Below are 25,766 nucleotides of genomic sequence, written 5' to 3'. Positions count from 1 at the left end.
GAGCGCTTGAGAAGCCAAGCTTGGCTTGGCCCGACTTTCCTGGACAACGCCTACTTCCAGCCACCCCTCCTCCCTCTTATCATAGGACACAACTTTACGCGGAGGGAGGGGGGAGGGCTACCGATTCCCCTCCCCCAGGACTCCCCTCGCTTGGCTGGCCCAACCCCTCCCCCTCCTCTTTTCTGACTCTTCCCACCCCCCCACCCGCCCCAGCCCAGGCGCCCCACCTAATCCCATTCCTCCACTCCGGGTTGCTGCAAAGAGCAGCTGTCGAGTTACATTTGGGGGGAGAAGCCGGCGGCTTACGTTGATTGGAGGCAGTCAGATGAGTTTCCATTGGTGGGGGGGATCATTAACTTAACACTTTATCTAATGTCCTCATTGTCTGCTAGGGAGGCCTCGTTTCAGAGCCTCGTTCGGCTTCTCCGAGTCTGCCGAGAGCCGGATTTTTGACCTTGCCCTTCCCACTCCCTCCGGGTGTCTTGCGCAGAGACCCCTCGGCTCAGGAAGCGTCAGTGACCGAATCGGCTCCGGAGAGGTTCGGATTCTTTCCTGCCTCCCTCGGATCCCGGTCAATGACAATGACTCCTCCCACTTATGACTGCATGGTTGTAACTTTGTTGCTTGTCGCCTTAGGATTTCTATTGATATTGTTTCCTAGTATGAGTTGATTGCTGATTTGTACCCTGTGAGTATCATTAAGTGTTGTACCTTATGATTCTTGACGAATGTATCTTCTTTTTTTATGCACACTGAGAGCATGTGCACCAAAGACAAAATCCTTGTGTGTCCAGTCACACTTGGCCAATAAAGAATTCTATTTTCCATTTTTTTTCCATTTTCAATATATGGAGGAGGAGGAGGAGAGGGTGTCTCCCAAGTCATCTTCAAACGTGGTGGTCAGCGCTTTCCATGCTCGGGTTCCCACTTGGCACTAAGCCACAATGTGGTTAGTTTGGTTTTGGTACCCAGTCTTGTGGGAATTCCTTAAGCTGCGGTTTACCAACTTGGGGTTATAGCTCAGGGTGATCTCTGGGCCATTCCGTTGTGGCTTCTTTGGCGTTAAACATCAGCCTCTTGACATCTCAGTTCCAAGACAGTGAGTCGGTTCCACAAAGCAAATGTGCTTAGCAAGCCTGCTTGGAGGCACTTTATCCTCTAAACATCCAGTATCAAGGATTCTTTTAACCGACTGCAGTCATAGTGTGCTCTATGCAAGTCAATTTTTTGTGCAATAGGACCGAGCTCTAGGTATTCCTGGGCAGGATCTGATGGACACGGTTGGCTGATGTGTGCTTACTTTGAAATGCAGTTAAGTGTGCTCCCTTATCTCTAAGCACTATGTCTTGAAGCTGCCAATGTTTTCAACAATATGCTGACAGGTCTTCACTTGTCTGCCAGTCTCATTGCAGGCACTTTGGCCAAATTGTAAGCAAAGCACGTTCTTCATTACTGCATTTCATCTCTAAGAAGTTGCAGGGGGTTCCGACAGAACTGATATCAAGGAAGACTGGAATTGGGGGCATTTTAGTCACATTGAAGTCCAAGAACTTGGCCTTCCCACAACTCTATGGGAAAGATGATGGCCTGCAGGCTGCTTTCTTTAAAAAAAAGTGTGGCTAAGGCAACCCTTGGTAGCGATCAAGGTTTTTAGGCAACTGCTGTCAGCTAGCAGGAATCCACATGGGAGATGAAAGCAAGAAGGGCAGAAAGGCAAGATTAATCCATATTTGAGCAACTTCTGAACCTCCCGTGGCCATCAGTGGATGAGAATTCCCATCCAGTTGCCCTCCAAATAGCATGGCCCTTGGTAGATGAGAAGTGCAGCCCATCATATTTTGAAGGCCTTCAGTTGGGAAAAGGTAGGCTCTAGGCTAGTTAGCATCTGTCTCTTTAGAGCAAAGTAATGAAAGCCTATTATCAAAATTATCTTGGGAGTTAAGGGACAACAGAAGAACCACTGTCAAGTTTAGAGTAAAGGTTGGAGGAAACGCTGGGGAGAAAAGGAAGAAAGGAACTTGAAACAGTTACTCTTGAGGAAACAACTAGTTGTTGGATCCCAGCCATTTGGTTTCAGCATCAAATACAATAAGTGAGAAATGTTAGGCAGCTGGACCCATCAAATTTGACAAGCTATTTTCCCCCTGTAAACTTTCTGTGAAGTATCTTGCTGGCAATTGCAGGTTAATACTATTATCAGGATAAGTGCCAACAAATCTGACATGAAGAAGGCAGGCTGAAATGTTGTTCCCCGGAAGAGGGGCATTCTGTTTCCACGTGTTTGATTTGAGTTAGTGACTCATTAAGTGACCAAGGCCATTTGTACTTAATGAAACTTTCTGACAGGATGTCCTCAGTAAGAAAAGGGTATGCCAGAACTCTGAATTTTTTTGGGTGGCGGGAGAATGTGGTATGAGAACAAAATATGACTCCCAAGAGTACTGGTATTGAAGACAGAATTTGGATAAATGCTACCAGGCATATGAAGGGCAACATAGTAGTAGAAGAAAAAATAACGCTGCTTTGATAGTACATACTGAACCCAACCTAGCCAACCACTTTTTAGCCTAAGGTGTGGGGAAAAGCCACCCCAAGCAGTTAGGCTTAGAGGTCATTATGGGTAAGCAAGTTGTGCCAACAAAATATGCATTGCATGAACCAAAAGAGGATGTGTTCGTGGCAAATAATCTGGCATGTGGTCTCATCTTTTCTGACAAGCAAGGTGCAAATGTAAGGAATAACGATGGCTTTTTCAGGAGAAGAAACATCTACTAAGGCTAAAGCGTATTAGCTAAGGATAGGATCAGCCTTGTTTGGAGGAAGTCATTGTTGCTCCGCTAGAAGCATTTAAGCAGAATCCAACTGCTCGCTCTCTTGGATGCAGCATTTATTTCTACGGCCAAGTTCAGATTAGATAATGTGTAGACTTGTGACACTGCTTGAAAGGATGGTTCATATTTGCTCAGAAATAAAGCACAAAAATTGCAGCTTTTCCCAACAAATAAAACTTCATAATGTTCAACCAGGCAAAACATGTGTTTAGGAATATTGTACAAGGGATTGTATTATATATTTAATATTTTCATTTTCATTAGAAATACATTTTACTAATATTTTCCATTTACAGATGAAGACCATATTCCCTAAGAAAGTCTAAGTAGACATAAATCTGTGAAATCAGTAGTCGGCTACACAGACAATGTTTATGCAATTATTGGGGTGTGGAAATAGTTTTGGAGAAATGCATCTTCAAATCACTACTCACCAAAAAAGTTTTTCTGGTGATCTTGAGTAAATCAATTTCTTTATTGTCCCTAGACTAGCTCAGGATATTTAGGGGTTAATAATGAAGGGCAAAAGGAGGAAATACGCATACCTCCTTAACTGATTGGAAATGAACTCAAGGTGGAGTAGCTGTGGAGTCTCAGCATATGTTAGCACCTGGTTGAATTTGTTTAGCTTTGAGAGTTAAGATTGAGTTTGGTTAGTATTTGGATGGAAGACTGATGGGGAAACTCAGGTCTAGTAGTTAAGACTGAGAAATGGGGAGGGACAGGAATCCCCAAAAGGTACCAGTAACAAAGTACTTTTTATTATTATTATTATTATTATTATTTATTTGATTTTTATACCGCCCTTCTCCCGAAGGACTCAGGGCGGTGTACAGGCAAAGTAAAAACAGGCAATACAATATACAATTTAAAATGCAAATTAAAAAACTTATTAATTTATTAATACTTCTGTATTGGGACCAAGAATGATGCATTAATGATGTAAGAAATATGACCACGAGGACACTGCCAGTCAAACTCACCTTGGAAGAGTCTTTTATATTATCAGGGTAACCATCTTCCCAATCTGACGCTCTCCCAGCCTGTTGATTTTAATGCTGATCATCCGCTCCTTGTATAAGAATGACAGGTAGCCTAACAAAACTTGGAGGTGGAAGATTAAGGAAACCTGCTTTAAACTCATGACGCCAGTTCTGGTGCCTTATTGCTTCCAAAAGATCACTTTTCTCTCTCTCTCTCTCTCTCTCCCACATTCATTTTCAGGCCGGATTTTAGACATCCCATGTAAAGTGTGTGGTGACCGCAGCTCTGGCAAGCACTATGGGGTTTATGCCTGCGATGGATGCTCAGGGTTTTTCAAACGAAGCATCAGAAGGAATAGGACTTATGTCTGCAAATCTGGAAACCAGGTATTGTTTCTAGCATAACCTCTTGTCATCCCCTCCCTGCACACAGTTTCCTTATAGTTTGGGCAAGTAGGTTGCATATTATAGTGGGAATTCCTGTCACCTGGGGAACTTGTCTTGATTTTTCAAAACAAGGTATACTTAGATGAGTACCAAATTTCTATTAACATAGCAGGGTTTGTAGTGCGTCCCATAATATGTTTGAATAATGTCCACCCAACATATTAAGGGGATATCTACTCAATATGACTTTCATAGTCTGAAGATTTCAAAGCAGATAGAAAAAGAAAATGTTCAACACTTCTCTTGTCCTCCTAAATTAAATTGTGGAGTCAGCAAAAGTGCAATAGATTCCCTTTGAAGCTTTTAGCTTAAGATCCTGGAAAAGTTGGGCTACTTTAAAGCTGCAATTCTGTGCCCAATGAGCAGCAAGGAAAGATGATGTAGTTAGCAAAATGTATAGCCAGTGCCATGCATTTTGATTTAGAAGCAAATTTGGCTTGATTTGATATTGCTTTCTCTAAATTAGAGCTACAATGCAGTCTTTTGTACTGTAAAATTTCAGGCAAGGAAATATTTCAGGCAGGGCAGAAATTAGCAGCTCAAATCGTCTTTTTTAAATTTTGAGGAGCTGGGTGAAGATGGCTACAGTTACAGTATGTAGGAATTGGACATACTCAAAATAAGTCCATGGACTTTGTAGTTGTAGAGCTAAAAGCACCAGGGTAATTCACTTCATTGACCTACCTAAGTGGTCCTGAGTAAATATCCTGAGTTGATTGACTCATTGTCCCTTTAAAAATGATTCCCTTGTCCCAGTTTGCCAATTGTTTAAAATATTAGGAAGGAAGGAATTAGTGTCTTGTGAGATATTTATTTCTAGACAGTTATGTGGGGGGGGGGGAGAATAGAAATCACAATTTCAGTGAAAATAGTTATCTCCTAAATTAACATGAAATGTGAGAATTACTTTCATGGTGACCTTGAGGAAACTTAGAAATTGTGGCTAACATTGTATTGTTGCCATGAAATAAACATACCCCTCAGTTATTCCAAGAAAAAGTGCAGAAGTTGGAATCTTCCAAAGACCTGGGTGCAGCTGTCAGGGTATTCCCACCCCAAGTTCACTGTATTTAATTATAGAGAAGAGACATTTACTAAATGGATGAGGAATCAACTTATTTACTCATCTAAATTTAATAGCAGTTTTGTTTTACTCCTAGCTTAGTACACCAAACCAATAAGGCAAGTATGACTTTTAACATAAAACGGCCTGTGGAAAAAGTGTTTTTAGAATGTAGTATAAAGCTCCCGGTCATTGGAACTGTAAAATTGGCCGTGTGTGTGTGTGTGTGTGTGTGTGTGTGTGTGTGTGTGTATTCTCCCAGGAGCCAGGAATAAGGTGTGCAATAAGCCAAATCCCCAAAGCCCATTGGTGAAATCCAATTTTTTTTTACTACCAGTTCTGTGGGTGTGGCTTGGTGGGTGTGGTGTGGCTTGGTGGGCATGGCTTGGGCATGGCAGGGGAAGGATACTGCAAAATCTGCATTCCTACCCCACCCTGGGGCCAGCCAGAGATAGTATTTGCCAGTTCTCTGAACTGTTCAAAATTTCTGCTACTGGTTCTCCAGAACCTGTCAGAACCTGCTGGATTTCACCCCTGCCAAAGCCCAATCATCCAAACTCTTGCATGGTGGAATTCTGGAGAAGGAACAGGGTAACACCTGAGGTTTTCTTTTGGCAGATGGTGGACAAGATACAAAGGACATTCTGGCAGATGTTAATGGTACATCACCTCACCTTCCAAGCCATGTGTTATCTTCTTCTCCCTTTACCTCAGTTTGATCTATATGCATTGCATTTCAATCTCATCCCACCTCTACAAGTTCTTATAGAGTTTGATTGCTAGGCACTTGAACCAATCAATGGACGGTTGCTCTTTGGCTCAGATTCTGGTCCCTGGAATCATGGCTTGGAGCATCTGGGTGATCTTTGTAGAGCTGCTACAAACAAGCCTAAGAGGATGTCCGTCTCTTGTAACTTGGTAGTTGCTGTTATTGTAGCATGAGTGAGCACAACACAGCACTAGGATGGCTGGTTTTTCTTTACCTTCTCATCATCAGCTTATCAGATATGTTGCAAAACTGGGATCTTAGTTTCCCTCTATGTGTTTTCTGTCATTTTCCTGTCCCATAATAATAGCACCATCATTTTTAAAAGCGATGTACTTCTGAATCAGTTTTATTTGGAGTCAAACAGCTGAGAAGAGCAATTGTCACTATGTTTTTCCTAGCTTGGGTTCTGGGAAAGTTTCTATTGATAATCCTCTTCTCTTGATCTTTTTTCCCCTCATCAGGTATGAGCCTTACTCATATTTTCCTATAATTTGTCCTTTCCCTTTTCATTTTATTAACACACACAACGTATGCACATACTCTTCCTCCCTTCTTCTTCCTTCAAACTCCTATGCAAATAAAGTTACATTATACTTTATAAACTTTTCAAAGTGGTGTGAACATGGAATTGTGCAACCTCCAACTTTTCTCATTTCCTTCCATGTTGAATAGTTTCTGCCACAATTATTTTCTTAAGGCTATTAAAAGTGCAAGAAATTAGTCTCTTGTGAAAGTAATTCTTCTCATCCTGTTAATTCTTCCAGTGCCATTTCTTTCACTTTAACTCACTTTCCAAATGTTCTTATTTGCACAGATTATGTTATGTAACTATAGTCTAATGGAATTGTAGGTTGGGAAGCCTTTTTGCATTTGAACAGTATTTCTGTGGGGCCAACTTACAAATTGTATGCAGAAGAATATAAAAGAAAGCCTTGTCTTTAAAAAACAACAAAACACTTTGAGACATGGATAGAAGATGATTTTATTTGGAATAATCATTGAAAAGACACATTGAGGCTTGGTATATTTGAAACCGATCCACAAAAAGACATTTTCTTCATTGGTGGAAAATCCAGATCTTTGATAAGCATTTGAAATAAACAATTAGCAAGCAGCATCTAGATTGCTGCAAAAGTTAAAGAAGCAGGGATTTTTTTCCTGTCTGTTTTTACAAAATAATGTTCTATATCTTGTGGTTTATCAATAGATTCATAAAAGGGGAAAAAAATAATAGGAGTATTTTTCTCTTCCTGCTCCTCCTCCTTTTCTTTTTTCTTTGTCCTTCTCCCACATATACATTCTTTCCAAAAAAAAAATTAGGCGACTTTTTAATTTTTCTGCCACCCAAAAACACATTTCTCTTGCTGAAATCCAGAGGTGATTTGGGTTAAAACAAACGAGGTTACTTAAATGAAAGTTAAAGTGTTTTAATGAAAATCAAATGGTAGTAACTTAATTGAAAAGGAACTACTTTTAAGACGATCTGGGGATGAGGTGAAAATCCAGAGAAGAATTTATTGAGATTATTTGAATTGAAATTGGCTACCTTCTGTGAAATTTAAAGGTTCTAGCCATTATTTCTAAATTATGTAGATGAGCAAGCATCAGTTTTGAACTCCTTTGCTAAATGTGATATACCAAATTCGTTTTTGAGATGACTTAATAATAAGTACTCAGGATCTTTTAAATCCATAGCGATGTGCTCAGTTACACTTTAAATGGCAGGTGCAGTATTATATTTTTAAACTTTTCCTCAAGTTAAGATAGACAAATCCTTGAATAGAAATGTGTGATACAAGTGTTACCTTTGCTATGTATACTTATTTTTTGCTACAGCTGGCAGACATCTCTACTTGCATTCTAAAGTAGAATCTGACCTAGGGTAGATTGAAGAATCTCTGCCATTTGTTATACTTAAAGATTTGTTCTGAACCTATTTTTTTTCTCCTGTCATACTGTATTTCTCTTCACCCTCATGTTGCCTCCCAGCTATATTGTTGCTTAATTAACTATCATGAAACTTTGAGAGCTTTTTTGTGTGTGTGTGTGTGTGTGTGTGTGTGTGTGTGGTCATCTCACTTAGAACCAGAATGTTTGAGAACATAATTTTTTTAAAGTGGTGAAACCTAAACCTAATTTGAAGTTTTCCACTCTCTTCTTGAGGGAAGTTAAAGAGCCTGAATAAAGCAGAAAGATCTTTAGGGAACCACAGAAAAATGAAAAGTTGAAAACTGGGAGTTGTAAATATCCAGCACCATCTATACATGAATTTTACAAAACCAAGGTATTTATAAAATAGTGAGTGTTGCATCACTGCCTCCGTGTGGGGCCAAGGATAATTTCAATCTCTTCTGCTTATCCTTCCTTTGCCCCAATTATTACCTGAGAAACTGACTTAAATAATTCCCCACCACCCCCAGTTCATTAATGCTTCAATTCATTTGGAGTTTATAGAAAAAAGCCAACATAAGAGTGAAATGAGAATTGCTTCTATAGTCAGACAGGTCTCTTAAGAACCCTAGCCTCTTAAGACTATCATTGTCCAGACCAGTATTTAAAAATAAAAATACGGAGGACTCCAAAAGAGCTTTGATTCTATGGGTTATAATATTTATATTAAAATTTTTAAATGACATATTTACTTCCACTACAGCTGCTTACCATTATTTGGTAGGTTTTAATATTGTATTATTTTTCAACATGGGTTGGCAAATAATTTTGAATTTATTATTATTTTTTGGGATCCCTGAGAAAGTCTTGGGGGATGATTGCTCTAGATCAAAACTGCAGTTATGTCTCCTCTCACAGGAGACATATTGAGACACACCGCCGAAGTTCCTTTCCCATGATTAGCCCCCAACCAGCACCGTCTGGGGTCAGGAAAGGCCAGTTTCTCCATTCCCGTTGAAGACCAACCTTCTCCCGCAAGGCGCCCCTCCAACATGTTGTTAGGTGACACAGATCCCACCATCTTCATCGTCGTCATCTTCCTCCCCAGAGTGGCCCCGGGTTGCAAAAGGGGGCGGCTGCTCAGCACACCTTCCAACGCGCGATCTCCCACAGAGAGCCGCTGGCGAGTCCTCCTTCCCGCTGCCGTCGAGGGCAAAGCAAACATCCTTGCAGGCAGGCACGGGAAAGGCCCCCCACCCGCCTTTTCTCCCCTTCCCTCGTTCAGCGAGCAGGACGTGCCATTGGGCGGAATTCCCTTTTTTCAAGTCCCAATCTCCACGGGCTCTTCGGAATGCGATCTCGGGGGCGGCCGCCGTCTGAAAGGGAGCCGTCCTCGAAGCAGATAGAAGGCTCCACTCCGAAATAGACGGGGCTTAACAATCGCTCATCGCGCTCTTGGCAGCTGTGGGTGTGCTTGTGTGGGGAGGGGAGGGGAGGGGAGGAGAGGGGGGAGGTAGGGAGGAAAGCAGATTGTTAAAGAAAACGGATTCTACTTTCAGACAGGATTCACATCTAAGCTCTGATTTCTTGAAGCACGATTTGGCTAAAGCCTGCTGGATACATTCAGCGAGTTAAGGAGGAATAGAATAGAATAGAATAGAATAGAATAGAATAGAATAGAATAGAATAGAATAGAATAGAATAGAATAGAATAGAATAGAGTAGAATAAGAGTAGGAGTAGAGTAGGAATAGAATGTAGAGTAGAGTGGAATAGAATAGAATAGGAGTAGAATAGGAGTAGGAGTAGAGTAGAATAGAATAGAATAGTTGGAAGGGACCTTGGAGGTCTTCTAGTCCAACCCCCTACTTAGGCAGGAAACCCTTCACCACTTCAGACAAATGGTTATCCAACATCTTAAAAACTTCCAGTGTTGGAGCATTCACAATTTCTGGAGGCAAGTTGTTCCACTGATTAATTGTTCGAACTGCCTTGAGGAGGAAAAGGGCTGTCTTCATGCCCTTTCCCTCTTCCGGAAAAGGAGGGGGGGCTTTTGCAGCCAGCTGCCCCCGGCTCCCCTTTCGCCCTTCTGCTGCTGATGCCCTGTTATTAGTGGCTGCTGGAAGGCGGAGCCGGGCAGCCAAAGCCAAGAGCCCCGCCGCCTCCGCCGTGCTTCGATCGCCCTTCAAATGGGAGCGAAGCCCGCTGGTCCAGCTCTGCTCAGAAATGCCTCCGGTTCATTCCGAGGGCGGCGGAGGGAGGATTTTTCGACCACCCTCCAGGATCGAACCCTCCAGGCGCCAGTCTCTGGGTCACCCGATGACCTACACGCTGATGTTAGATCTGCGCAGCGCAGCGAGCCTCGGAGCTTGCCGGTCTCTCCTACCAAGTTAAGTTGCAGTTAGACTCAGAGCGAGTCTCCTGATCCCGCAGGCCGCTCCTTTCTCCAAGGTGGAAGCGAGGCTGATCTGCAAGCAGTTTCTCAATGAGCTGCAGTAGAGGGAGCTGCCTTTGGTCTTCTGGGGGGGGGAGGTGGGAGGGAGCGACCTTTCCCCAAGTCAGTCCCACCCCACCCTCACCCTCCACTCCACTCCACAGCTTTGAGGCACTTCCCACAAAGTTGTCCTCGGTGTTTAGGCATGAACAATCTAGAAGGGAAAGAGGCATGAAACTGGAAGTGTATGCATGTACAGGTAGTTCTTGACCTACAACAGTTCACTTAGTGACTGCTCGAAGTTACAATGGCACTGAAAAAAAGTGACTTCTGACCACCACGTTCTAGACTTAAGATCCTTACCGCATCCCTGTGGTCAGGTGATTTACATTTGGATGCTTGGCAACTGACTCTCATTTATGAGGGCTGCTGTGTCCCAGAGTCATGTGATACCTTTTGCAACCTTAATGGGTTAAAGCAAAGTTAATGGGACAACCAAATTAACTCAACCGGGTTACTACTAATTTAACAACTGTAGCGATTCCCTTAACAAATGTGACAAGAAAAGTTGTAAAATAGAGCAAAACTCACTTAACAATTTTTTTCACTTAGCAACATAAATTTTGAATGCCATTGTGGTCATAAGTCAAGGACTTCCTGTAGTCCTACACCAGGGAATAGGTTTCTGTTACCTTAATTTTGAATTTTAATCTACCCTCTCAACATAATCTCAATTTTTCTTCTTGGTTCCATCCCAACTGCTTTGCATCCAGAATGCATGGGGTCTATGATCAGTGTGTCTCACTGTCCATTATAGAGCTAGATCTGTTCTACGTTCTTCCCCTGAGTCCCTCTCTTCCAGCCAGTTCTATGGACAGCTAACCCAATATGTTCAGTAGGTGATTGTTTCACCATAATTGGGTTTTGTTTGGATATAAATGCATTTCTATCTGACAGAGTGTAGGCTCCTTGTTACTAACCAATGAGATATTGACTGGCTGGAGAAATAGTGAGGCACCCACTCAGTCCAGGCCTCCACACAAACCAAGACAACTCTATCAGCAGCCTGATATAGTCCAACAATTTATGCTTCCCATTAAAAAAAATCCAAGGAGGAAAGTCTTATGGAGACATAAGAAACTGGGAGGAAGACAAGGGTGGGGAGATGATGAGAATGTTCAATTTCCTACTGATGGGTTAGTAGAGTAAGACCATCACAGTCCTCTGATGAAAAGGAGGTTTTTCAGGAGGGTTGGAAGGGAGCTGTCTTGGGTGCTGAAGGAAGATCATTGACTATCTAGTACCCTGTCGACACACATCAGTACTGTTATGAAATACAAAAAATGAAATTATGATGTTTCTGAGATGCACCAGATTGGAAAAAGCTGGTCCATAGCGCTTCTTGTACTACTTGCCTTCTGATATGCTAGTTATACCTATTAACATATATTGTCCGAGCTGATTGTTCATAATGGGAATTGTAGCTAACAAATCTAAAGGACACCAGATTGGGGAATAATGTGTGTGTGGTTCCATTTTTCTTTTCTTAGGGGATTTCCATTTGTGGAAAGGACCACTTTCCTTTTTATGGGGTAATCTAAAATGAAACTCTATTCTGGATTTTACATATATTTATGCGTATCAAGATATATTATCAAGCACCTTTCTATCAAGATATATTTATCAAGTTGGTTGTTGAGATTCACTTTTGTCCCTCCCTTTCACTTAAATATCTGTGTTTTAGGGAGGCTGTCCAGTGGACAAGACACATAGGAACCAATGCAGAGCATGTCGGCTGAAGAAATGCTTGGAAGTCAACATGAATAAAGATGGTATTTTTGCATCCTTTCACATTCTTTCCTGCACCCCAATCATTGCTCAGATAATTAGCTCTGCTTTTAGCATTCCTACATCTTTGCCTCTGTGTCTTTTTATAATAGAATAGAACAGAATAGAATATAATTTTTTATTGGCCAAGTGTGATTGGACACACAAGGAATTTGTCTTGGTGCATATGCTCTCAGTGTACATAAAAGAAAAGATACCCTCATCAAGGTACAACATTTACAACACAAATGATGGTCAATATATCAATATATCAATATCAATAAGCAACAACAGTAGTTTGTTTCCTAATCTATTTAGTCTATTTTGAGACATTTGGCTTAATAATAGCTTTCCACAGTGGTCTCCATTCAAACCCAGTGTTTACATATTAGATTGCCTATTTAGACTGAAATCCTAACAGACAGTGAACTCAGTGGGATTTATTTTCAATCATAGGATTCCAAGGAAAAGGAATATCAAGGTCATGTAGCAAGATCATAATAGTAAGAGATGGGGAGGACAGGGATTTTCCTGACTTGCCCACTGCCATTGTCTGAATGCTATTAATCAGTTATCAACTTTGCAACTTTGTCTTCTCCCCACCCCATTCCACCCTATAGCTCTATTGAGGGCCTCCCCCAACACTTTCCCAGAATTTTAGATAATCCGTAGGAAACAAATAAGGTTTCTTCCTCTTTACGAATTTGATTTCTTTATGGCTCTCCATGACTTTTGAAGGACAGATTGAGCATATAGTACAGCAGCCCCATCACTGCTGTTCGTGCTACATACAACCCAACTAGTTCCCATAGGAGGAACAAATGCTGCTTTTCTTCTCTGCCCTCTATGCCTTCTCTTTATGTATTTCTGTTGTGCTATTATTCTCTGTCACAGCTTCAGGAACTTCAGTCCCATCCTACCACCTCCAAAGAATTTAATTCTCATTCATTTTTATGTTGTCCCCCACAAATCATTCATTCATTCATTCATTCATTCACTGCCTGAAATCATTTACAATTCTGGCATAGTAGAGCAAGGGTAAACAGAAAGTAGCTGCAGATTTACTACAAGATAAATTGCAAAATTAATTTTATTTGTTTCATTCATTCATTCATTCAATTTCTATGGCAATAATAGGGAACAAATCCAATACATTGGAAAAAAAATGAATTGAAATCCCAAACACCTAAATAATGTCATCAAAAGCAATATCTGATTGTTTATGCTTCTACACATTACTTTTATTGTCACAGCATCAATGTGTATTGAAAGTACTTTTTGTTTCCAAAGACATGGTGCTTCAAAACTAGATCCCCTTTTTTGGTGATCATCTCCAGCAACCCATTATATGAATATATCCCCAATCTTTTTTATTTTTAAAAACATTTTTAATATTAATCCAAATAGGAGATTTCCTACTGCTATTAGGTTTATAATAAATCAAATCTGTTTCTTTTACTATTTTCCATTTCTCTTGAGACCCCTGGGATTTCTTAATGTGTTCATTATTTAGTCTTGTAGGCAGCACAGAGTTATCTGAATATTCTGTATTCTGTCCATTGAATATTTGAATTACTCCTCAGATATAATCATGTGCAGTTATCATTGAAGATGTAACTATCTAGTTAACACGATCTGTAAAATTCAGTTCCTTACCACCAGTCTGAAGCAAGTTCTTTGTGATACAGAGAGCCTTATCTCTTAATCTCTCTTCTGTCTGTCCCTTTCTTCCCCCAAGATTAATAAATATTCCCCCCTGCTCTTCTTTAGGTCCCCTCATTAAGTTAAGGTCCCCCTTATAGCATGTGTTAACAATTTTGGTGCTAATGCTTCCACTCTCAAATTGTTTTTTCCCCCTAAACATCTCATGATATTTCAACAGGTTAGCAAATTATCAACTGGTCTTTGTAGATGAAAGGCAATAGTCGATGTTAAACTTGTTTTTTTTCATGATTAAATTTAAAGACGTGTATCAGTGGTGGGTTTCAAATTTTTTTACTACCGGTTATGTGGGTGTGGCATGGTGGGTGTGGCACGGCTTGGTGGGCGTGGCTTGGTGGGCGTGGCAGGGGAAGGTTACTGCAAAATCCCCATTTCCTCCCAATCAGCTGGGACTCGGGAGGCAGAGAATAGATGGGGGCGGGGCCAGTCAGAGGTGGTATTTACCAGTTCTCCGAACTACTCAAAATTTCCGCTACCGGTTCTCCAGAACTGGTCAGAACCTGCTGAAACCCACCTCTGATGTGTATAGCGCAGCAAAGTAATTAAAAACAGTTATGCCTTCTCCTAATCTTCTCCTTCTCATTTTTCCAGCTGTTCAACATGAAAGGGGACCAAGAACATCTACCATCAGGAAACAAGTTGCTCTGTATTTCAGAGGGCACAAACAAGATAATGGAAGCACTCCACACTTCTCCTCCACAGCTCTACCTGCTCCAGCTTTCTTCACTGCCGTCACACAGCTGGAACCTCATAATCTAGAACTAGCCACAGTTTCTACAGCATCTGATAGGCAGAATCTAGTTGGCTTAGCTCAGCCAACTCCAAAGGTTTGCTCCTTTATTCTTCTTTATTATGGAGGAAATGCAACATTGTCCCAACACACTCCAGACCAAAAAAAAAAAAAAAAAAGCAAACGCTGCCCTCTTGACAAAGACTTAAAATGTTCTTCCATTGGATATTTTGTCCTTGTGCAGTGGTGGTTGCTTTTCTCTGGGCTGTAGTGTCCTGACTCATCTGAATAAACAACAGAAGGGATCTTTATTTATTTAATTTTATCCTGCCCCATTCCAAATGATTTCTGATGGTTCAAGGCAGTGGTAGTCAACCTGGTCCCTACTGCCCACTAGTGGGCATTCCAGCTTTCATGGTGGGCGGTAGGGGTTTTGTCCGATACTGAAGCACTTTCCTTTTTTTTAATTTAATTGACTTTTTAAAAAATTTTCATAGGATTATTTAAAAACATTTCCATTAGGTTTTCATAAAATTCCCCGTGACAATTTAAATTTCTGAAAATATACTATTTGTATCGCTTGCGCATAAGTTTAGTTCGTGTTACGTAAGTGAAACTAAATGGCGCTCTAGTACGACTGCAAGCAAAAGAGCCTCATCCCAGAATAGCTCGCGCATCTCTCCCCACACCACCCAGCTGTAACAGACAAGCAGAGCTGGTAGCCGGTGCCCTCCCCCCAAACCCAATCCACGGTGCGCGAGAGGCATGCACAGACGATGATACACGGCACATTAGTATGGAACTGGTGAGCGGTTATAAAATTTTACTACTAACAGAGATACAAAAGTGGGCAGTAGGTATAAAAAGGTTGACTACCCCTGGTTCAAGGTAAATACCAAAATAATAAATCCCAAACAACCAACTAACCAGAAGCTCCCTAACTGTCAAAGAAATAATTACTGTGTAAAAGCTTGGGGTTAATGAAGAGCACAGAAATTCATTCCACGATATCTTGTATTGGTTAGTCTCTAGTACATCTATTTAATATTGAGTTTAAATTACCAGTAAATTGTATTTTGAATACCAAATGTTAGACATGACTGTGATGATTGAGTTATCATTATATATTGCTTACTATATGTGGATAAGTTAATACTGGCTAGTCTATTATTCTGCATGTTGGTTGTTTGCTAAGAAAAGCAGCCCTCTTATCCTGCTTAGCACTGTGCTGATACAAGTGGTCCCAAGTGAACATTTAGGGATCACCATAGGGTAGTGCGTAAGTGAGTTGTCACTGCACCTCTTCTGACATGTTTCGTTGAGGCAGTAACAGAATGGAACAGAAAAGGAGGATTATGGAGATTCAGTTATAATCAAACCTAATGAACTTGGTGGTATCCTGTGCACTTCTGTTATTTATAAGTGTCTATCATTTAATGCAAAGATATTCAACTTTCTGGTGGCTTATCTTTTTGTAAGTTAAAAAATCTTGGCTTTTAAAGTGAAGGGGTGCGACTAGTGATGTGATAATGCTGGAATGGGCAGGGCCAAGAGTTTTGCTCCTCTTTTTTTCACATTTGGGGGAATGGGGGGGCCTTGTAAAATACAAAATGTGTACTTCTGTATAATTCTTAAAAGGTTAAGATAAAGGTTCCCCTCGCACATATGTACTAGTCGTTCCCGACTCTAGGGGGCGGTGCTCATCTCCGTTTCAAAGCCGAAGAGCCAGCGCTGTCCAAAGATATCTCCATGGTCATGTGGCCAGCATGACTAAATGCCAAAGGCGCACAGAACCTTCCCACCAAAGGTGTTCCCTATTTTTCTACTTGCAATTTTTATGTGCTTTCAAACTGCTAGATTGGCAGAAGCTGGGATAAGTAATGGGAGCTCACCCCGTTACGTGGCACTAGGGATTCGAACCGCTGAACTGCCAACCTTTCGATCGACAAGCTCAGCCACTGGGCCACCTTAATAACTCTTATAACTCGTATAACTCTTAGAGACTTAAATTACCCATTTTGCTCCTTAACTCTTCTCAAAAATGAGAAAAGTGAGATAACACATCTTCCTACTCTCTTTCTATAAAGTAAACTCACTCAACCTGAGCTGGATTTCTGGTTACTACACAGATACACTCACGTTGTTCAGAAGTAATTTGCAACATTTCAAACTTCCCAGTCAAATTTACAGCACTTGGATTTCAGTGTTGACTTTAACTCCAAACTTACTTAGCTTTTTTTTTAATTACTAAGGCTGAATTTGTGCATATCTGGCTTCTCTCTGTGTCTGTGTCCATGTACCAAATGCACCACTATATGTACTGCATGTGAATGTGCAAAGAAACACGACCCAGCATCAAATTCTAGCCCAGGGGTCTCCAACCTTGGCAACTTTAAGCCTGGCGGACTTCAACTCCCAGAATTCCTTAGCCAGCTGGCTGAGGAATTCTGGGAGTTGAAGTCCGCTAGGCTTAAAGCTGCCAAGGTTGGAGACCCCTGTTCTAGCCTATATTTTCTTTTCCTGGGAAAGAATGACCATTTAAGGTACAAACCGTACAGTCTCCTTAGCTGGTACCTCATCTATATTCATAGTAGACAGAGAGTCAATTCAGACAAAAGATAGAAAAGATAGAAATACGAGCTCGTGGTTGGTCACCAATCCTCTCCTTTCATTTTTCTTCTGTCCTGTTCAGACTTTATCTCTCTCTGAGAAATCGATTAAATAACTAAGAAATATCTTTGTTTAAATGTGTGCTACTTGGCCAACCATCAATTTTTTAAAACATTATTTACTAGTATCCACATGAAGTCAGCGGCACTCCCATGTACCTGTATGAAGTGGCCACGGAATCCGTCTGTGAGTCGGCAGCAAGGCTTCTCTTCATGAGCATTAAGTGGGCCAAGAGTGTCCCGGCCTTTTCTACTCTCTCCTTACAAGATCAGGTAAACCTTACATAGGGTGGTGAGGAAGCGGTGTCACTCTGTGTGTGTGTGTGTGTGTGTTGCTTTTCTTACTCATCCTTCAAGGTTGCTTTACTCCTTGGGATGAGTGGTGCTCTACTCACCAGATAAAGAGATTTGTGTGGTTTACTCCTCATCTTTTCCCTTGGCAAATATCCAAGCTAGCGCACAGATTTTTTTTAAAAAAAAAGAATTAATAATAAATCCGATAATAAAAATCGTAAGACAGCCAAAAGGTGATGCACCTGCCCTGCCGGTTTCATTAAAAAAAAAAATTCATGAAAGGGTAGCCAATAAATGCAAAGAGAGAGGAAGGAACTCACTGCACTTGTTCGGAAGGGTGAGAAATGTTTGTGGGAGTTTGGGGCGGGCAGAGAATAGAGTTTTGTGTATGTGTGTGAGGCGAGGGAAAGGTAGCCAGTTGCCTCTGGCATGGAGCCTCGCAAATGCTGCCATGTACAGCCAGTGTAGGGGGAAGAGCAGCATGAGTCAGAAACGGGTGGCTGAATACATCTGAGGGGGGGTTTGTTTCCCCGTAGTCTGTGAAACCTAGTCTGAAAAACTTGCTTGAGATCAGTTTCTTTCTTCCATAGCGGAGAGCCTGGCTCGCCTGCTTGAAATATCTGGCATAGTGCAACAAGATTCCCTTTGCAGAGAGCCAGCTCACTGTGCAGCACCCCATGAAGGTGATTGACTGAGAGCTGTTGGCCACAGACTTGTGTTGCAATAGAAAATCAGGCTGGATGCTATGTGGCTTTATCTTTACATTTATTTTAAAGGATACAGAATAGGTTAGATTAGAACAACAAATCTATGGATTGCAGATATATTTTGAAAGGCTTTAAGGGTCAACTCTGGCAAGTGGATTATTGGGAAGAAGGAAAGAACAAGGGATTTTTTAAAAGCGCCATTAACCCAAAAAGTCCACTCCAGGGAGCAGATTGAGACTTGGGCAGTGGCCTCTGGCAGTGGATAATGGGTAGGAGAACAGCAATCCCTGGCAGTTCTCTTTTGGGAAATCTTCCCCTCCCCCCCACATAACACAATTTCTCTAAATTGGAGAACAGAACAGCCTTTTTGCATTTCTTGTTCCACGTCTTCTTTTCCTCCCAGTTTAGTTTCCCTCCTCGAGCGCCATGACTCACAGAGTGGGCAACCACATTTGAGCTTGATCCCAGCTTATATCATTTTGATTGGATCCAGAGTTCCACGGGGGCATTCCCAAATTGAATTGTATTTGGAGTGGACCTGCTGCATCTCAACAGGGGTCCAATTGCACTTATTGACCAAGATTATGTCTTTCTCTCCTGTCTCTCACTGATTGCAACCAAAATTGTAGGCAAGGGCAACTTTCTGCAGGTCTGGTAATCTAATGGGTTTGGATAAGTTAACTCTGTTTCTAAAAAGTGGAAAGTGTTTTTCTCTCTTGATCTTTTTAATGATCACATTGAATTTGAGCTGGTTTAAGTGATAGCCATGTACTATGAATGATAACTGTTATGCATAATAAGTATTGTGAGCTTTAATCAGCAACTGTTAGTATCTTTGTGGATTTCTGCTTTCTTAAGGGTATAGTACAGATACCTTATTAAATTAGCTCCCACTCTCCCATGCTTCTGTAGGCCTCTTTTTATAACATGAGATTTACATGGATGATTTCTGTTAGATGGAGGATGCCTAAACTGAAAATTTAGAAAATTCAACCCCATGTCTTCACTGTGTATTTTAAATGCAAATAAGGGGAAATTATTAATTTAATGAAAATAATCATATGAATGGTACTTTAATAAATTGCATTATATTTCAACCCCCCCCCTGGCCCATTTATTCTCTGCAGTGACACTCCCAGCATATTATTGAAAGGCCTAGTATATGGATGTGATTTTATTTGCTTCCTTATTATTAGGCTATCAAACCTGGGCTGCAAATATCAGAACAATCAGTAGATGGCAGCACAGAGGTAAGAGTTTTATGTATCACTTTGCTGCCATCTGGTGGCTGTTCAGGTTGTTGTAGCACAAATATGCTAGTCCAGTAATTAATCTTTCTCCCATCTGGACCTCTCCAGATGTATCACTATCTAAAATATCCCCGCTTTAAAGATATTTTTTGAAATCCAAATAGGTGGACAGCACCAGAATGTCTTCCTATGTAATTTTGCCATTGAGAAATACCTGTGTATTGCCATGTCCATGTTAGGGAGGTGGGGGAATTTAAGAGAAATGAGAGTCCCATCAATATACTAGGAATGGCTTACTGCAGATTAAACTTATCACTGAACAGATCTCTTTGAAATAGGCCTATTATCCATGTCAGGAATCAGATTATCCTGTCATTTTAAATGAACTGGCTGCATATTTAGCACTCAAAATTAAAGGCGAGTTTCATGAGTTGTTACGTGAAATTAATCCACCCTTTTAAAGCCCAAGGATTTCATTAACTGCACCATTATCCCCTCTAGGTTTTGAGACCAGACTGTGAGATGCAAAGTTTCAGCTTACTCCAAATTGAGAATTACAGACTGCAATTGGAACATTTTTTTTCTTCTATTGTTCTCCCACTTCTCTTAAATGCAGATTCTTGTTTCAATAATTATAGACAATAATGAGGGAGACAGAAAGAGTGACAGAGTTACTCTTCTTCTGTTCCTAGTGGGCTGTTTGAAGCTCAAGCATCTGCATCTACACTAGGGTGCAAATTTATTGAGTTTAATGGGAGTTATAACTGCACAGCTATGCTTATGAGAATAGCATTACAATTGCTAGAGGTATACCTAGAAAGGGAAATATTTGCAAGGTGACCACTACAGCATCTTGGCATGTGTTGGAGGGGGACAAATCTCTTCTTGAATAGCAATATTGCCGCAAATTAAAAGTCGAACACAAAGGCAACCATCCACCTCCGAGTTCCACAAAAGAAGCATGACCCATCTGTTGGAGCTTGAGGGCCACACTTTAATGATTTTATGAAGAGCAACAACTGCTATGAAAGAGGAAATATAAAGGGAATGAGACCACATTATATATACAAACAAGGACAGGATTTGGTGGCATGGGATATTTTAAAAACATGTTTGCTCCTCCCAAAAGATGTGAAATTAATATTCAAGTGGTGGAATTAAATTAGAGTTCTGGAGGCCCTAAAAAGAAGGCCTGGATAGAAATGGGCATACCTTTGCTGTAATCAGACAGCAGCAATGGTTGACGTTAAAGGATAACCATTAAACCGTCAAAAAGCTTTCTAGCTCTGGTCTTTTCTGCCTTTTTAGCTAAATCTGCTCAAAAAGATCTGTCTATCAGGTAGGGATAAGAACTGAGGAGCTGGAGTTGGGAAGAAGATCTATTCTGTTGGTTGGACAACAGTCACAAACATAATAAGGGCTGTTAGACCTATTGATTTCAAAGGGGACAATTGCTGTGAAGAACAGGGCAGGGCAAAAAGAAAGCATTCCTAGATGAAACAGCCCATCAAAGACCAAGAGGGTGCACTTGCTAAACCATAACCTTTCCACTTAGACTACATTGTAGTCTAAGAGGCCATACAAATTTAACCTGTGCAGTTAATTTACTAAGTTTCCTTAACTTAAACATTGTAGAATAAACCATGACTCAGTTACCCATAAACATAGAAATGTTCAGGTTTTCTACTCTTCCTATCCCAATAGGGATTTTGGGCAGCATCATGTCAGATAAGTTTATTTTTTTTAAAAAAATATTTCATCCAGCTTTTCAATGATCTGGTGGTTAAATGACATAATTATCCATGGAAGTCTCCAAGGCAACGTGTTATTCAGTGGGGAGGAGCAGCATTAGGATGCATTGACCCTGATATTTAGATATATGATGATAGATAGATAGATAGATAGATAGATAGATAGATAGATAGATAGATAGATAGATAGATAGATAGATAGATAGATAGATAGATATTGGGAGAGGGAGGGAGGGAGGGAGATAGAGATCTCCCCCCCTCTTCCAACCTTTTCTTAAGTTATGTTTGGGAAATATGTCCCATTATTTCCAGTGAGTATAGCCAATGGGCAAACTGGGTACTGTGAGGGTTTTCTTTGGATTTATAGTTAGAATTAGCTTTCTCCAATTTGGATTGAAGAAAGTAGTGGTAATCCATCATCCAGGGGCAATCTGTCCTGTACAGAGGGAAGGATGCTACTGCCCAAAGAGAAGAAGTTCCCCTACTGAAGCCAGAAATATTTGTATAGTAGTAATTTGCTTAGCCAATTTGGTCAATTTCACAAGAAAGCTGGATTGCAAAAGCAGAGATAATTGATTGAAGTTAACTCAGCTTCAAGAATACAAATCATGCTCGATTCTATTCGGCTCTAACGTATTATTAATGGCTGAAAAAGAAAGAGCCTGGATGGGTGACTGCAACTTTAGACGAAGTGTGAAGATATGTTGTTTAAGGGTGAAGTCCTGACATGTGCTGTTTTTATACAGTACCTCCATGGGAAGTGGTCCCTTCATCCCATCATCCCAACAAACACAGTTTCATAATCTGGGGATCTGCTAATATTTCTGGATGCTAACAGATTCTTCTTCCTCAAAATGAGAAAAAGATAACTAGAATAATCGAAACTGGGGTGGGGTGGGGAAAGAGTAAGTATGAGCATTTTGAAGCCATTTTTTTTCAAACAGCAGAAATTTACATGTTGAAATTGTTTACCAATCTATAAATTATACACCATGTTATATCGTACCTCTATTGTATGACAGCTGATGCTTTTGGAAGATGCTTGGAGAGAACTGTTTGTTCTAGGAATAGCACAATGGGCCATTCCAGTTGATGCTAACACTCTACTGGCTGTATCGGGTAAGAATTGCACAATTTAATGACTTTGTTATAGAAATTACCATAAAAATACATTATTGAAAACAAGACAACATGTAAAGAATACCAAATCTGTTCCAAACAATAGAGTATACCTGTCATTTATAAATCTATATTTAAATGCAAATAATGTTGTTTTGTTGCATTCATGACTGCTTGCATTGTCATTTAAATGCAAATTACTGTGTTTGTTATCATCCAAGAAAAGATTTCATACTAACTTTCCGACAATATCGTCAGTTTTGTGTCGAAGCAGATCTGAGAAAGTAACAATGGCATGGCTATTGATACTTCTAAAAAATATATCAATCTTTCAAAGTACTTCAAATGACTTATTAATGTATTCATTTCACACATTTTTCCAGGCATGAATGGTGACAACACAGATTCTCAAAAGCTGAATAAGATTATCTCAGAAATACAAGCATTGCAGGAGGTGGTGGCTCGATTTAGACAGCTTCGGTTAGATGCCACAGAATTTGCCTGCCTCAAATGTATTGTCACCTTCAAAGCAGGTAAGAAGAATATAAAGAACGACTTAACTAGCATGCATCAAGCTGCTGTGCCCTGTCCAATTTTAAATTGCAGGACATCTTGAATTATCGTGCTGCAAAAGCAAATAGATTCCTCCCCCCCCCACAACTGAGGCAGCAAAGAGATTCCAATGTGAAAAATGTGCCCATCTTTGCTACTAGTTTAGTTTAGTTTTACTTTTAGTTTCAACCTGGTTGCTCTTTTAAGGAAGTAATTACAGGTATTGGAGCAATTAGCATATTAATATCAGTTCCCGTTTATATTAACAGGAAAGTTATATCCACATCAATACCTTGGCATTAAAAGTAATCAAGTAATCCTGTGGAGGGGTACAGCAAGCAATAAAGGAAATGAGAAACTTGCAATCTGTGATGTACTGAAAAATCCTATTTCTTTACATCCCATTGATAACCCCATGGCTGCCTGCTTCACATAAATGTGTGTGCTCAGCAGAAGTACACAGATAATGCAGAAACCGCTCAAGCTCGGCTAAAGTCAGAGCTTCAGAATCTTGCAACATCGAGTTTACCATCTGTTTAGCTGGTGTTTCAAAACTGGAATTTTGCAAACAAGCTGTAGCACTTTCTTAAAGTTAAATGAAAATAAATAGAAGTATTTCTTAAAACATTGTTGCTCCCAGTTTTCCAGGAGAGTTATCCTGCCAGTGCTCTCAAACCTAGATAGCTGGCTCCTTTAATTTAGCGCCTTTATGAAATTGCTAGCTAATGAAGTGCAGCTATGCTGCCAAGATTGACTTGATTGTCCTGGTAATATGCGAAGAGCGGTTACCTCACTGACTAAGTGGACTGTCTGCTTGCAGTACCTACACACAGCGGTTCTGAACTGAGAAGTTTCAGGAATGCTGCCGCCATTGCAGCTCTTCAAGATGAAGCTCAGCTCACCCTGAACAGCTACATTCACACAAGGTAAGGATACCCTAGTCCTACCTTTGTAAGAAATAAATGCATCCTGGTTATAGAAGTTGAGGAGCCTTGTAAGAAGGAAGGGGGACTCAAAAGGAAGACGCACCCTAGGAAAGCAGGTTGCATTGTTTTGGCCCTTAGGAAGCTTCTTAAACGTTTCCAAGCAAGCTGCTTCTGCCAACTGGCTTTGATTCGGAAAAGAGACTTCTTTAGTTTGATATTTTAATTCTGTTGACATTTGGATGGCTTTCAGGACTCTTAATTATAATGTATATATTTAAGTTATATTTATGTTGTGTTGGGGGGGGGGGAATTATACATTTACTTAAATATTACCCATCACCACAATATAATCTCAGGAGAGTCACAATATATATAAATTGTTATAAAAAAATCTCCTCTCCTCCTAAGCGGAGCAATTTATCTTTTGGGCTAAAGCCTTTTTTGAGCAGCTTGCTCTGATATATAGGCCTACATGCTGACCCTGGATGTAGAAATAACTAATCAAGGGGAGAGTTATTTCCTTTTCTGTTCAAAAGCACAATAAAGCTGTAGAGTTTTGCCTGTTTTTATCAAGAGAAAGGATCTATAGCTTTAACGTGGTTATCAATGTTATTTGTTGTTAGTAGGATTAACCTCCACGTTTGATTTCTAGGTATCCTACCCAGCCGTGTCGTTTTGGGAAACTGCTGTTGCTCTTGCCAGCGTTACGTTCAATTAGCCCCTCAACGATAGAAGAAGTATTTTTCAAAAAAACAATTGGGAACGTGCCAATTACAAGACTGCTTTCAGATATGTATAAATCCAGTGACATATAGATCAGACGTGAAGAGAAGCCAGGTGATCATTTCTAAAGACCTTTTTAACTAATGGAGAGCAAACATCAAATAATTCTACAAGAAATGGAATCCTGGAGACATTTAATCCAACAACAAAATCAATCGATAGAGATCATTTTGCAAGTTTGGGAGAAAATGCTGTTACATATTAAAATGGAGCTTGGTTGAACCTTGACAGCTGTTCCCACCGTTGCAGCTTCGATGCTGCCCGTTCCACTGTTGTTCCTAGATCCAGGTTGGGAAAACCAGAGTTTAACAGGGAGAGATGACAAGCTGAAGCAGAAGAAGCTCGAGGGTTTGTTTATTCCATACTCTGAAAAGTTGGGTTGTTCTGTTGTAATGTGTCATGAGGTGGCCTTCAACGATTTGTGTATATGTGTTTTTTAACTAGTTTGTTGGTGAACCCTTTTTACATGAAAGGAAACATTGAATACTAGGTTATCCAAACATTTGTGTCAGTTATAACATAATAAAAGTGGCCTTTGCAATGAATTTTTAAGTGGTATAGTCTGGCAAATACCTTTTGAATTCAAATTTGCCAGGCCTGCTATTTAAGGTTTCTTTTTTAACCAATGGTGGACTTCATGCCTAAATCTTGACATCATTTCATTTCAGTTTAATATGTCAGACAGAAGAGCTTTAAAAAGAGTTTTCCTTTTTTTAGAAAAATACACATTAAGAGACTAAACAGCAAAACCAAATAAAAAAATAATAATGGAGAGGACTAACAGTGAATTCATCGCTGTTCCACTGGCATAAGGCTGAAACCAAAGGCAATGATGCCCAAACTCTTTGTTAATGAGATGTATAAGAAGGGACCCATCTTACAAAAGAATGGAAAATATTATGAATTATTGAAAGAGCAGCTGATCAATACATCAAACATAACTCTCTTTGAGACTCTCTAGTCTGCCTGATGCTGTCCTGGGAAACACATCATTCCACTTATGGGTCACGTTGGCTAGGA

At 40.4% G+C, this 25,766-nt stretch overlaps 1 protein-coding gene across 1 annotated transcript in view; it reads left to right on the top strand.

The window, feature by feature from the left end:
• Positions 1 to 25,191, top strand: part of NR2E1 (nuclear receptor subfamily 2 group E member 1) — a 30,178-nt gene extending 4,987 nt beyond the window's left edge. The window contains exons 2-9 of the mRNA XM_058174267.1: positions 4,056 to 4,201; positions 12,161 to 12,248; positions 14,557 to 14,792; positions 17,491 to 17,637; positions 22,389 to 22,485; positions 22,869 to 23,018; positions 23,858 to 23,963; positions 24,616 to 25,191. Of these exons, the coding sequence (XP_058030250.1) occupies positions 4,056 to 4,201; positions 12,161 to 12,248; positions 14,557 to 14,792; positions 17,491 to 17,637; positions 22,389 to 22,485; positions 22,869 to 23,018; positions 23,858 to 23,963; positions 24,616 to 24,778 (1,133 nt within the window). The 3' untranslated portion in view covers positions 24,779 to 25,191. The remainder of the gene's footprint in view (positions 1 to 4,055; positions 4,202 to 12,160; positions 12,249 to 14,556; positions 14,793 to 17,490; positions 17,638 to 22,388; positions 22,486 to 22,868; positions 23,019 to 23,857; positions 23,964 to 24,615) is intronic.
• Positions 25,192 to 25,766: the final 575 nt, after the last annotated feature.

The sequence above is a fragment of the Ahaetulla prasina genome, chromosome 1, assembly GCF_028640845.1.
Source record: "Ahaetulla prasina isolate Xishuangbanna chromosome 1, ASM2864084v1, whole genome shotgun sequence".
Taxonomy (NCBI): Eukaryota; Metazoa; Chordata; class Lepidosauria; order Squamata; family Colubridae; genus Ahaetulla; species Ahaetulla prasina.
Note: the sequence above shows the minus strand (reverse complement) of the source record. Positions and strands in the feature narration are given on the sequence as shown.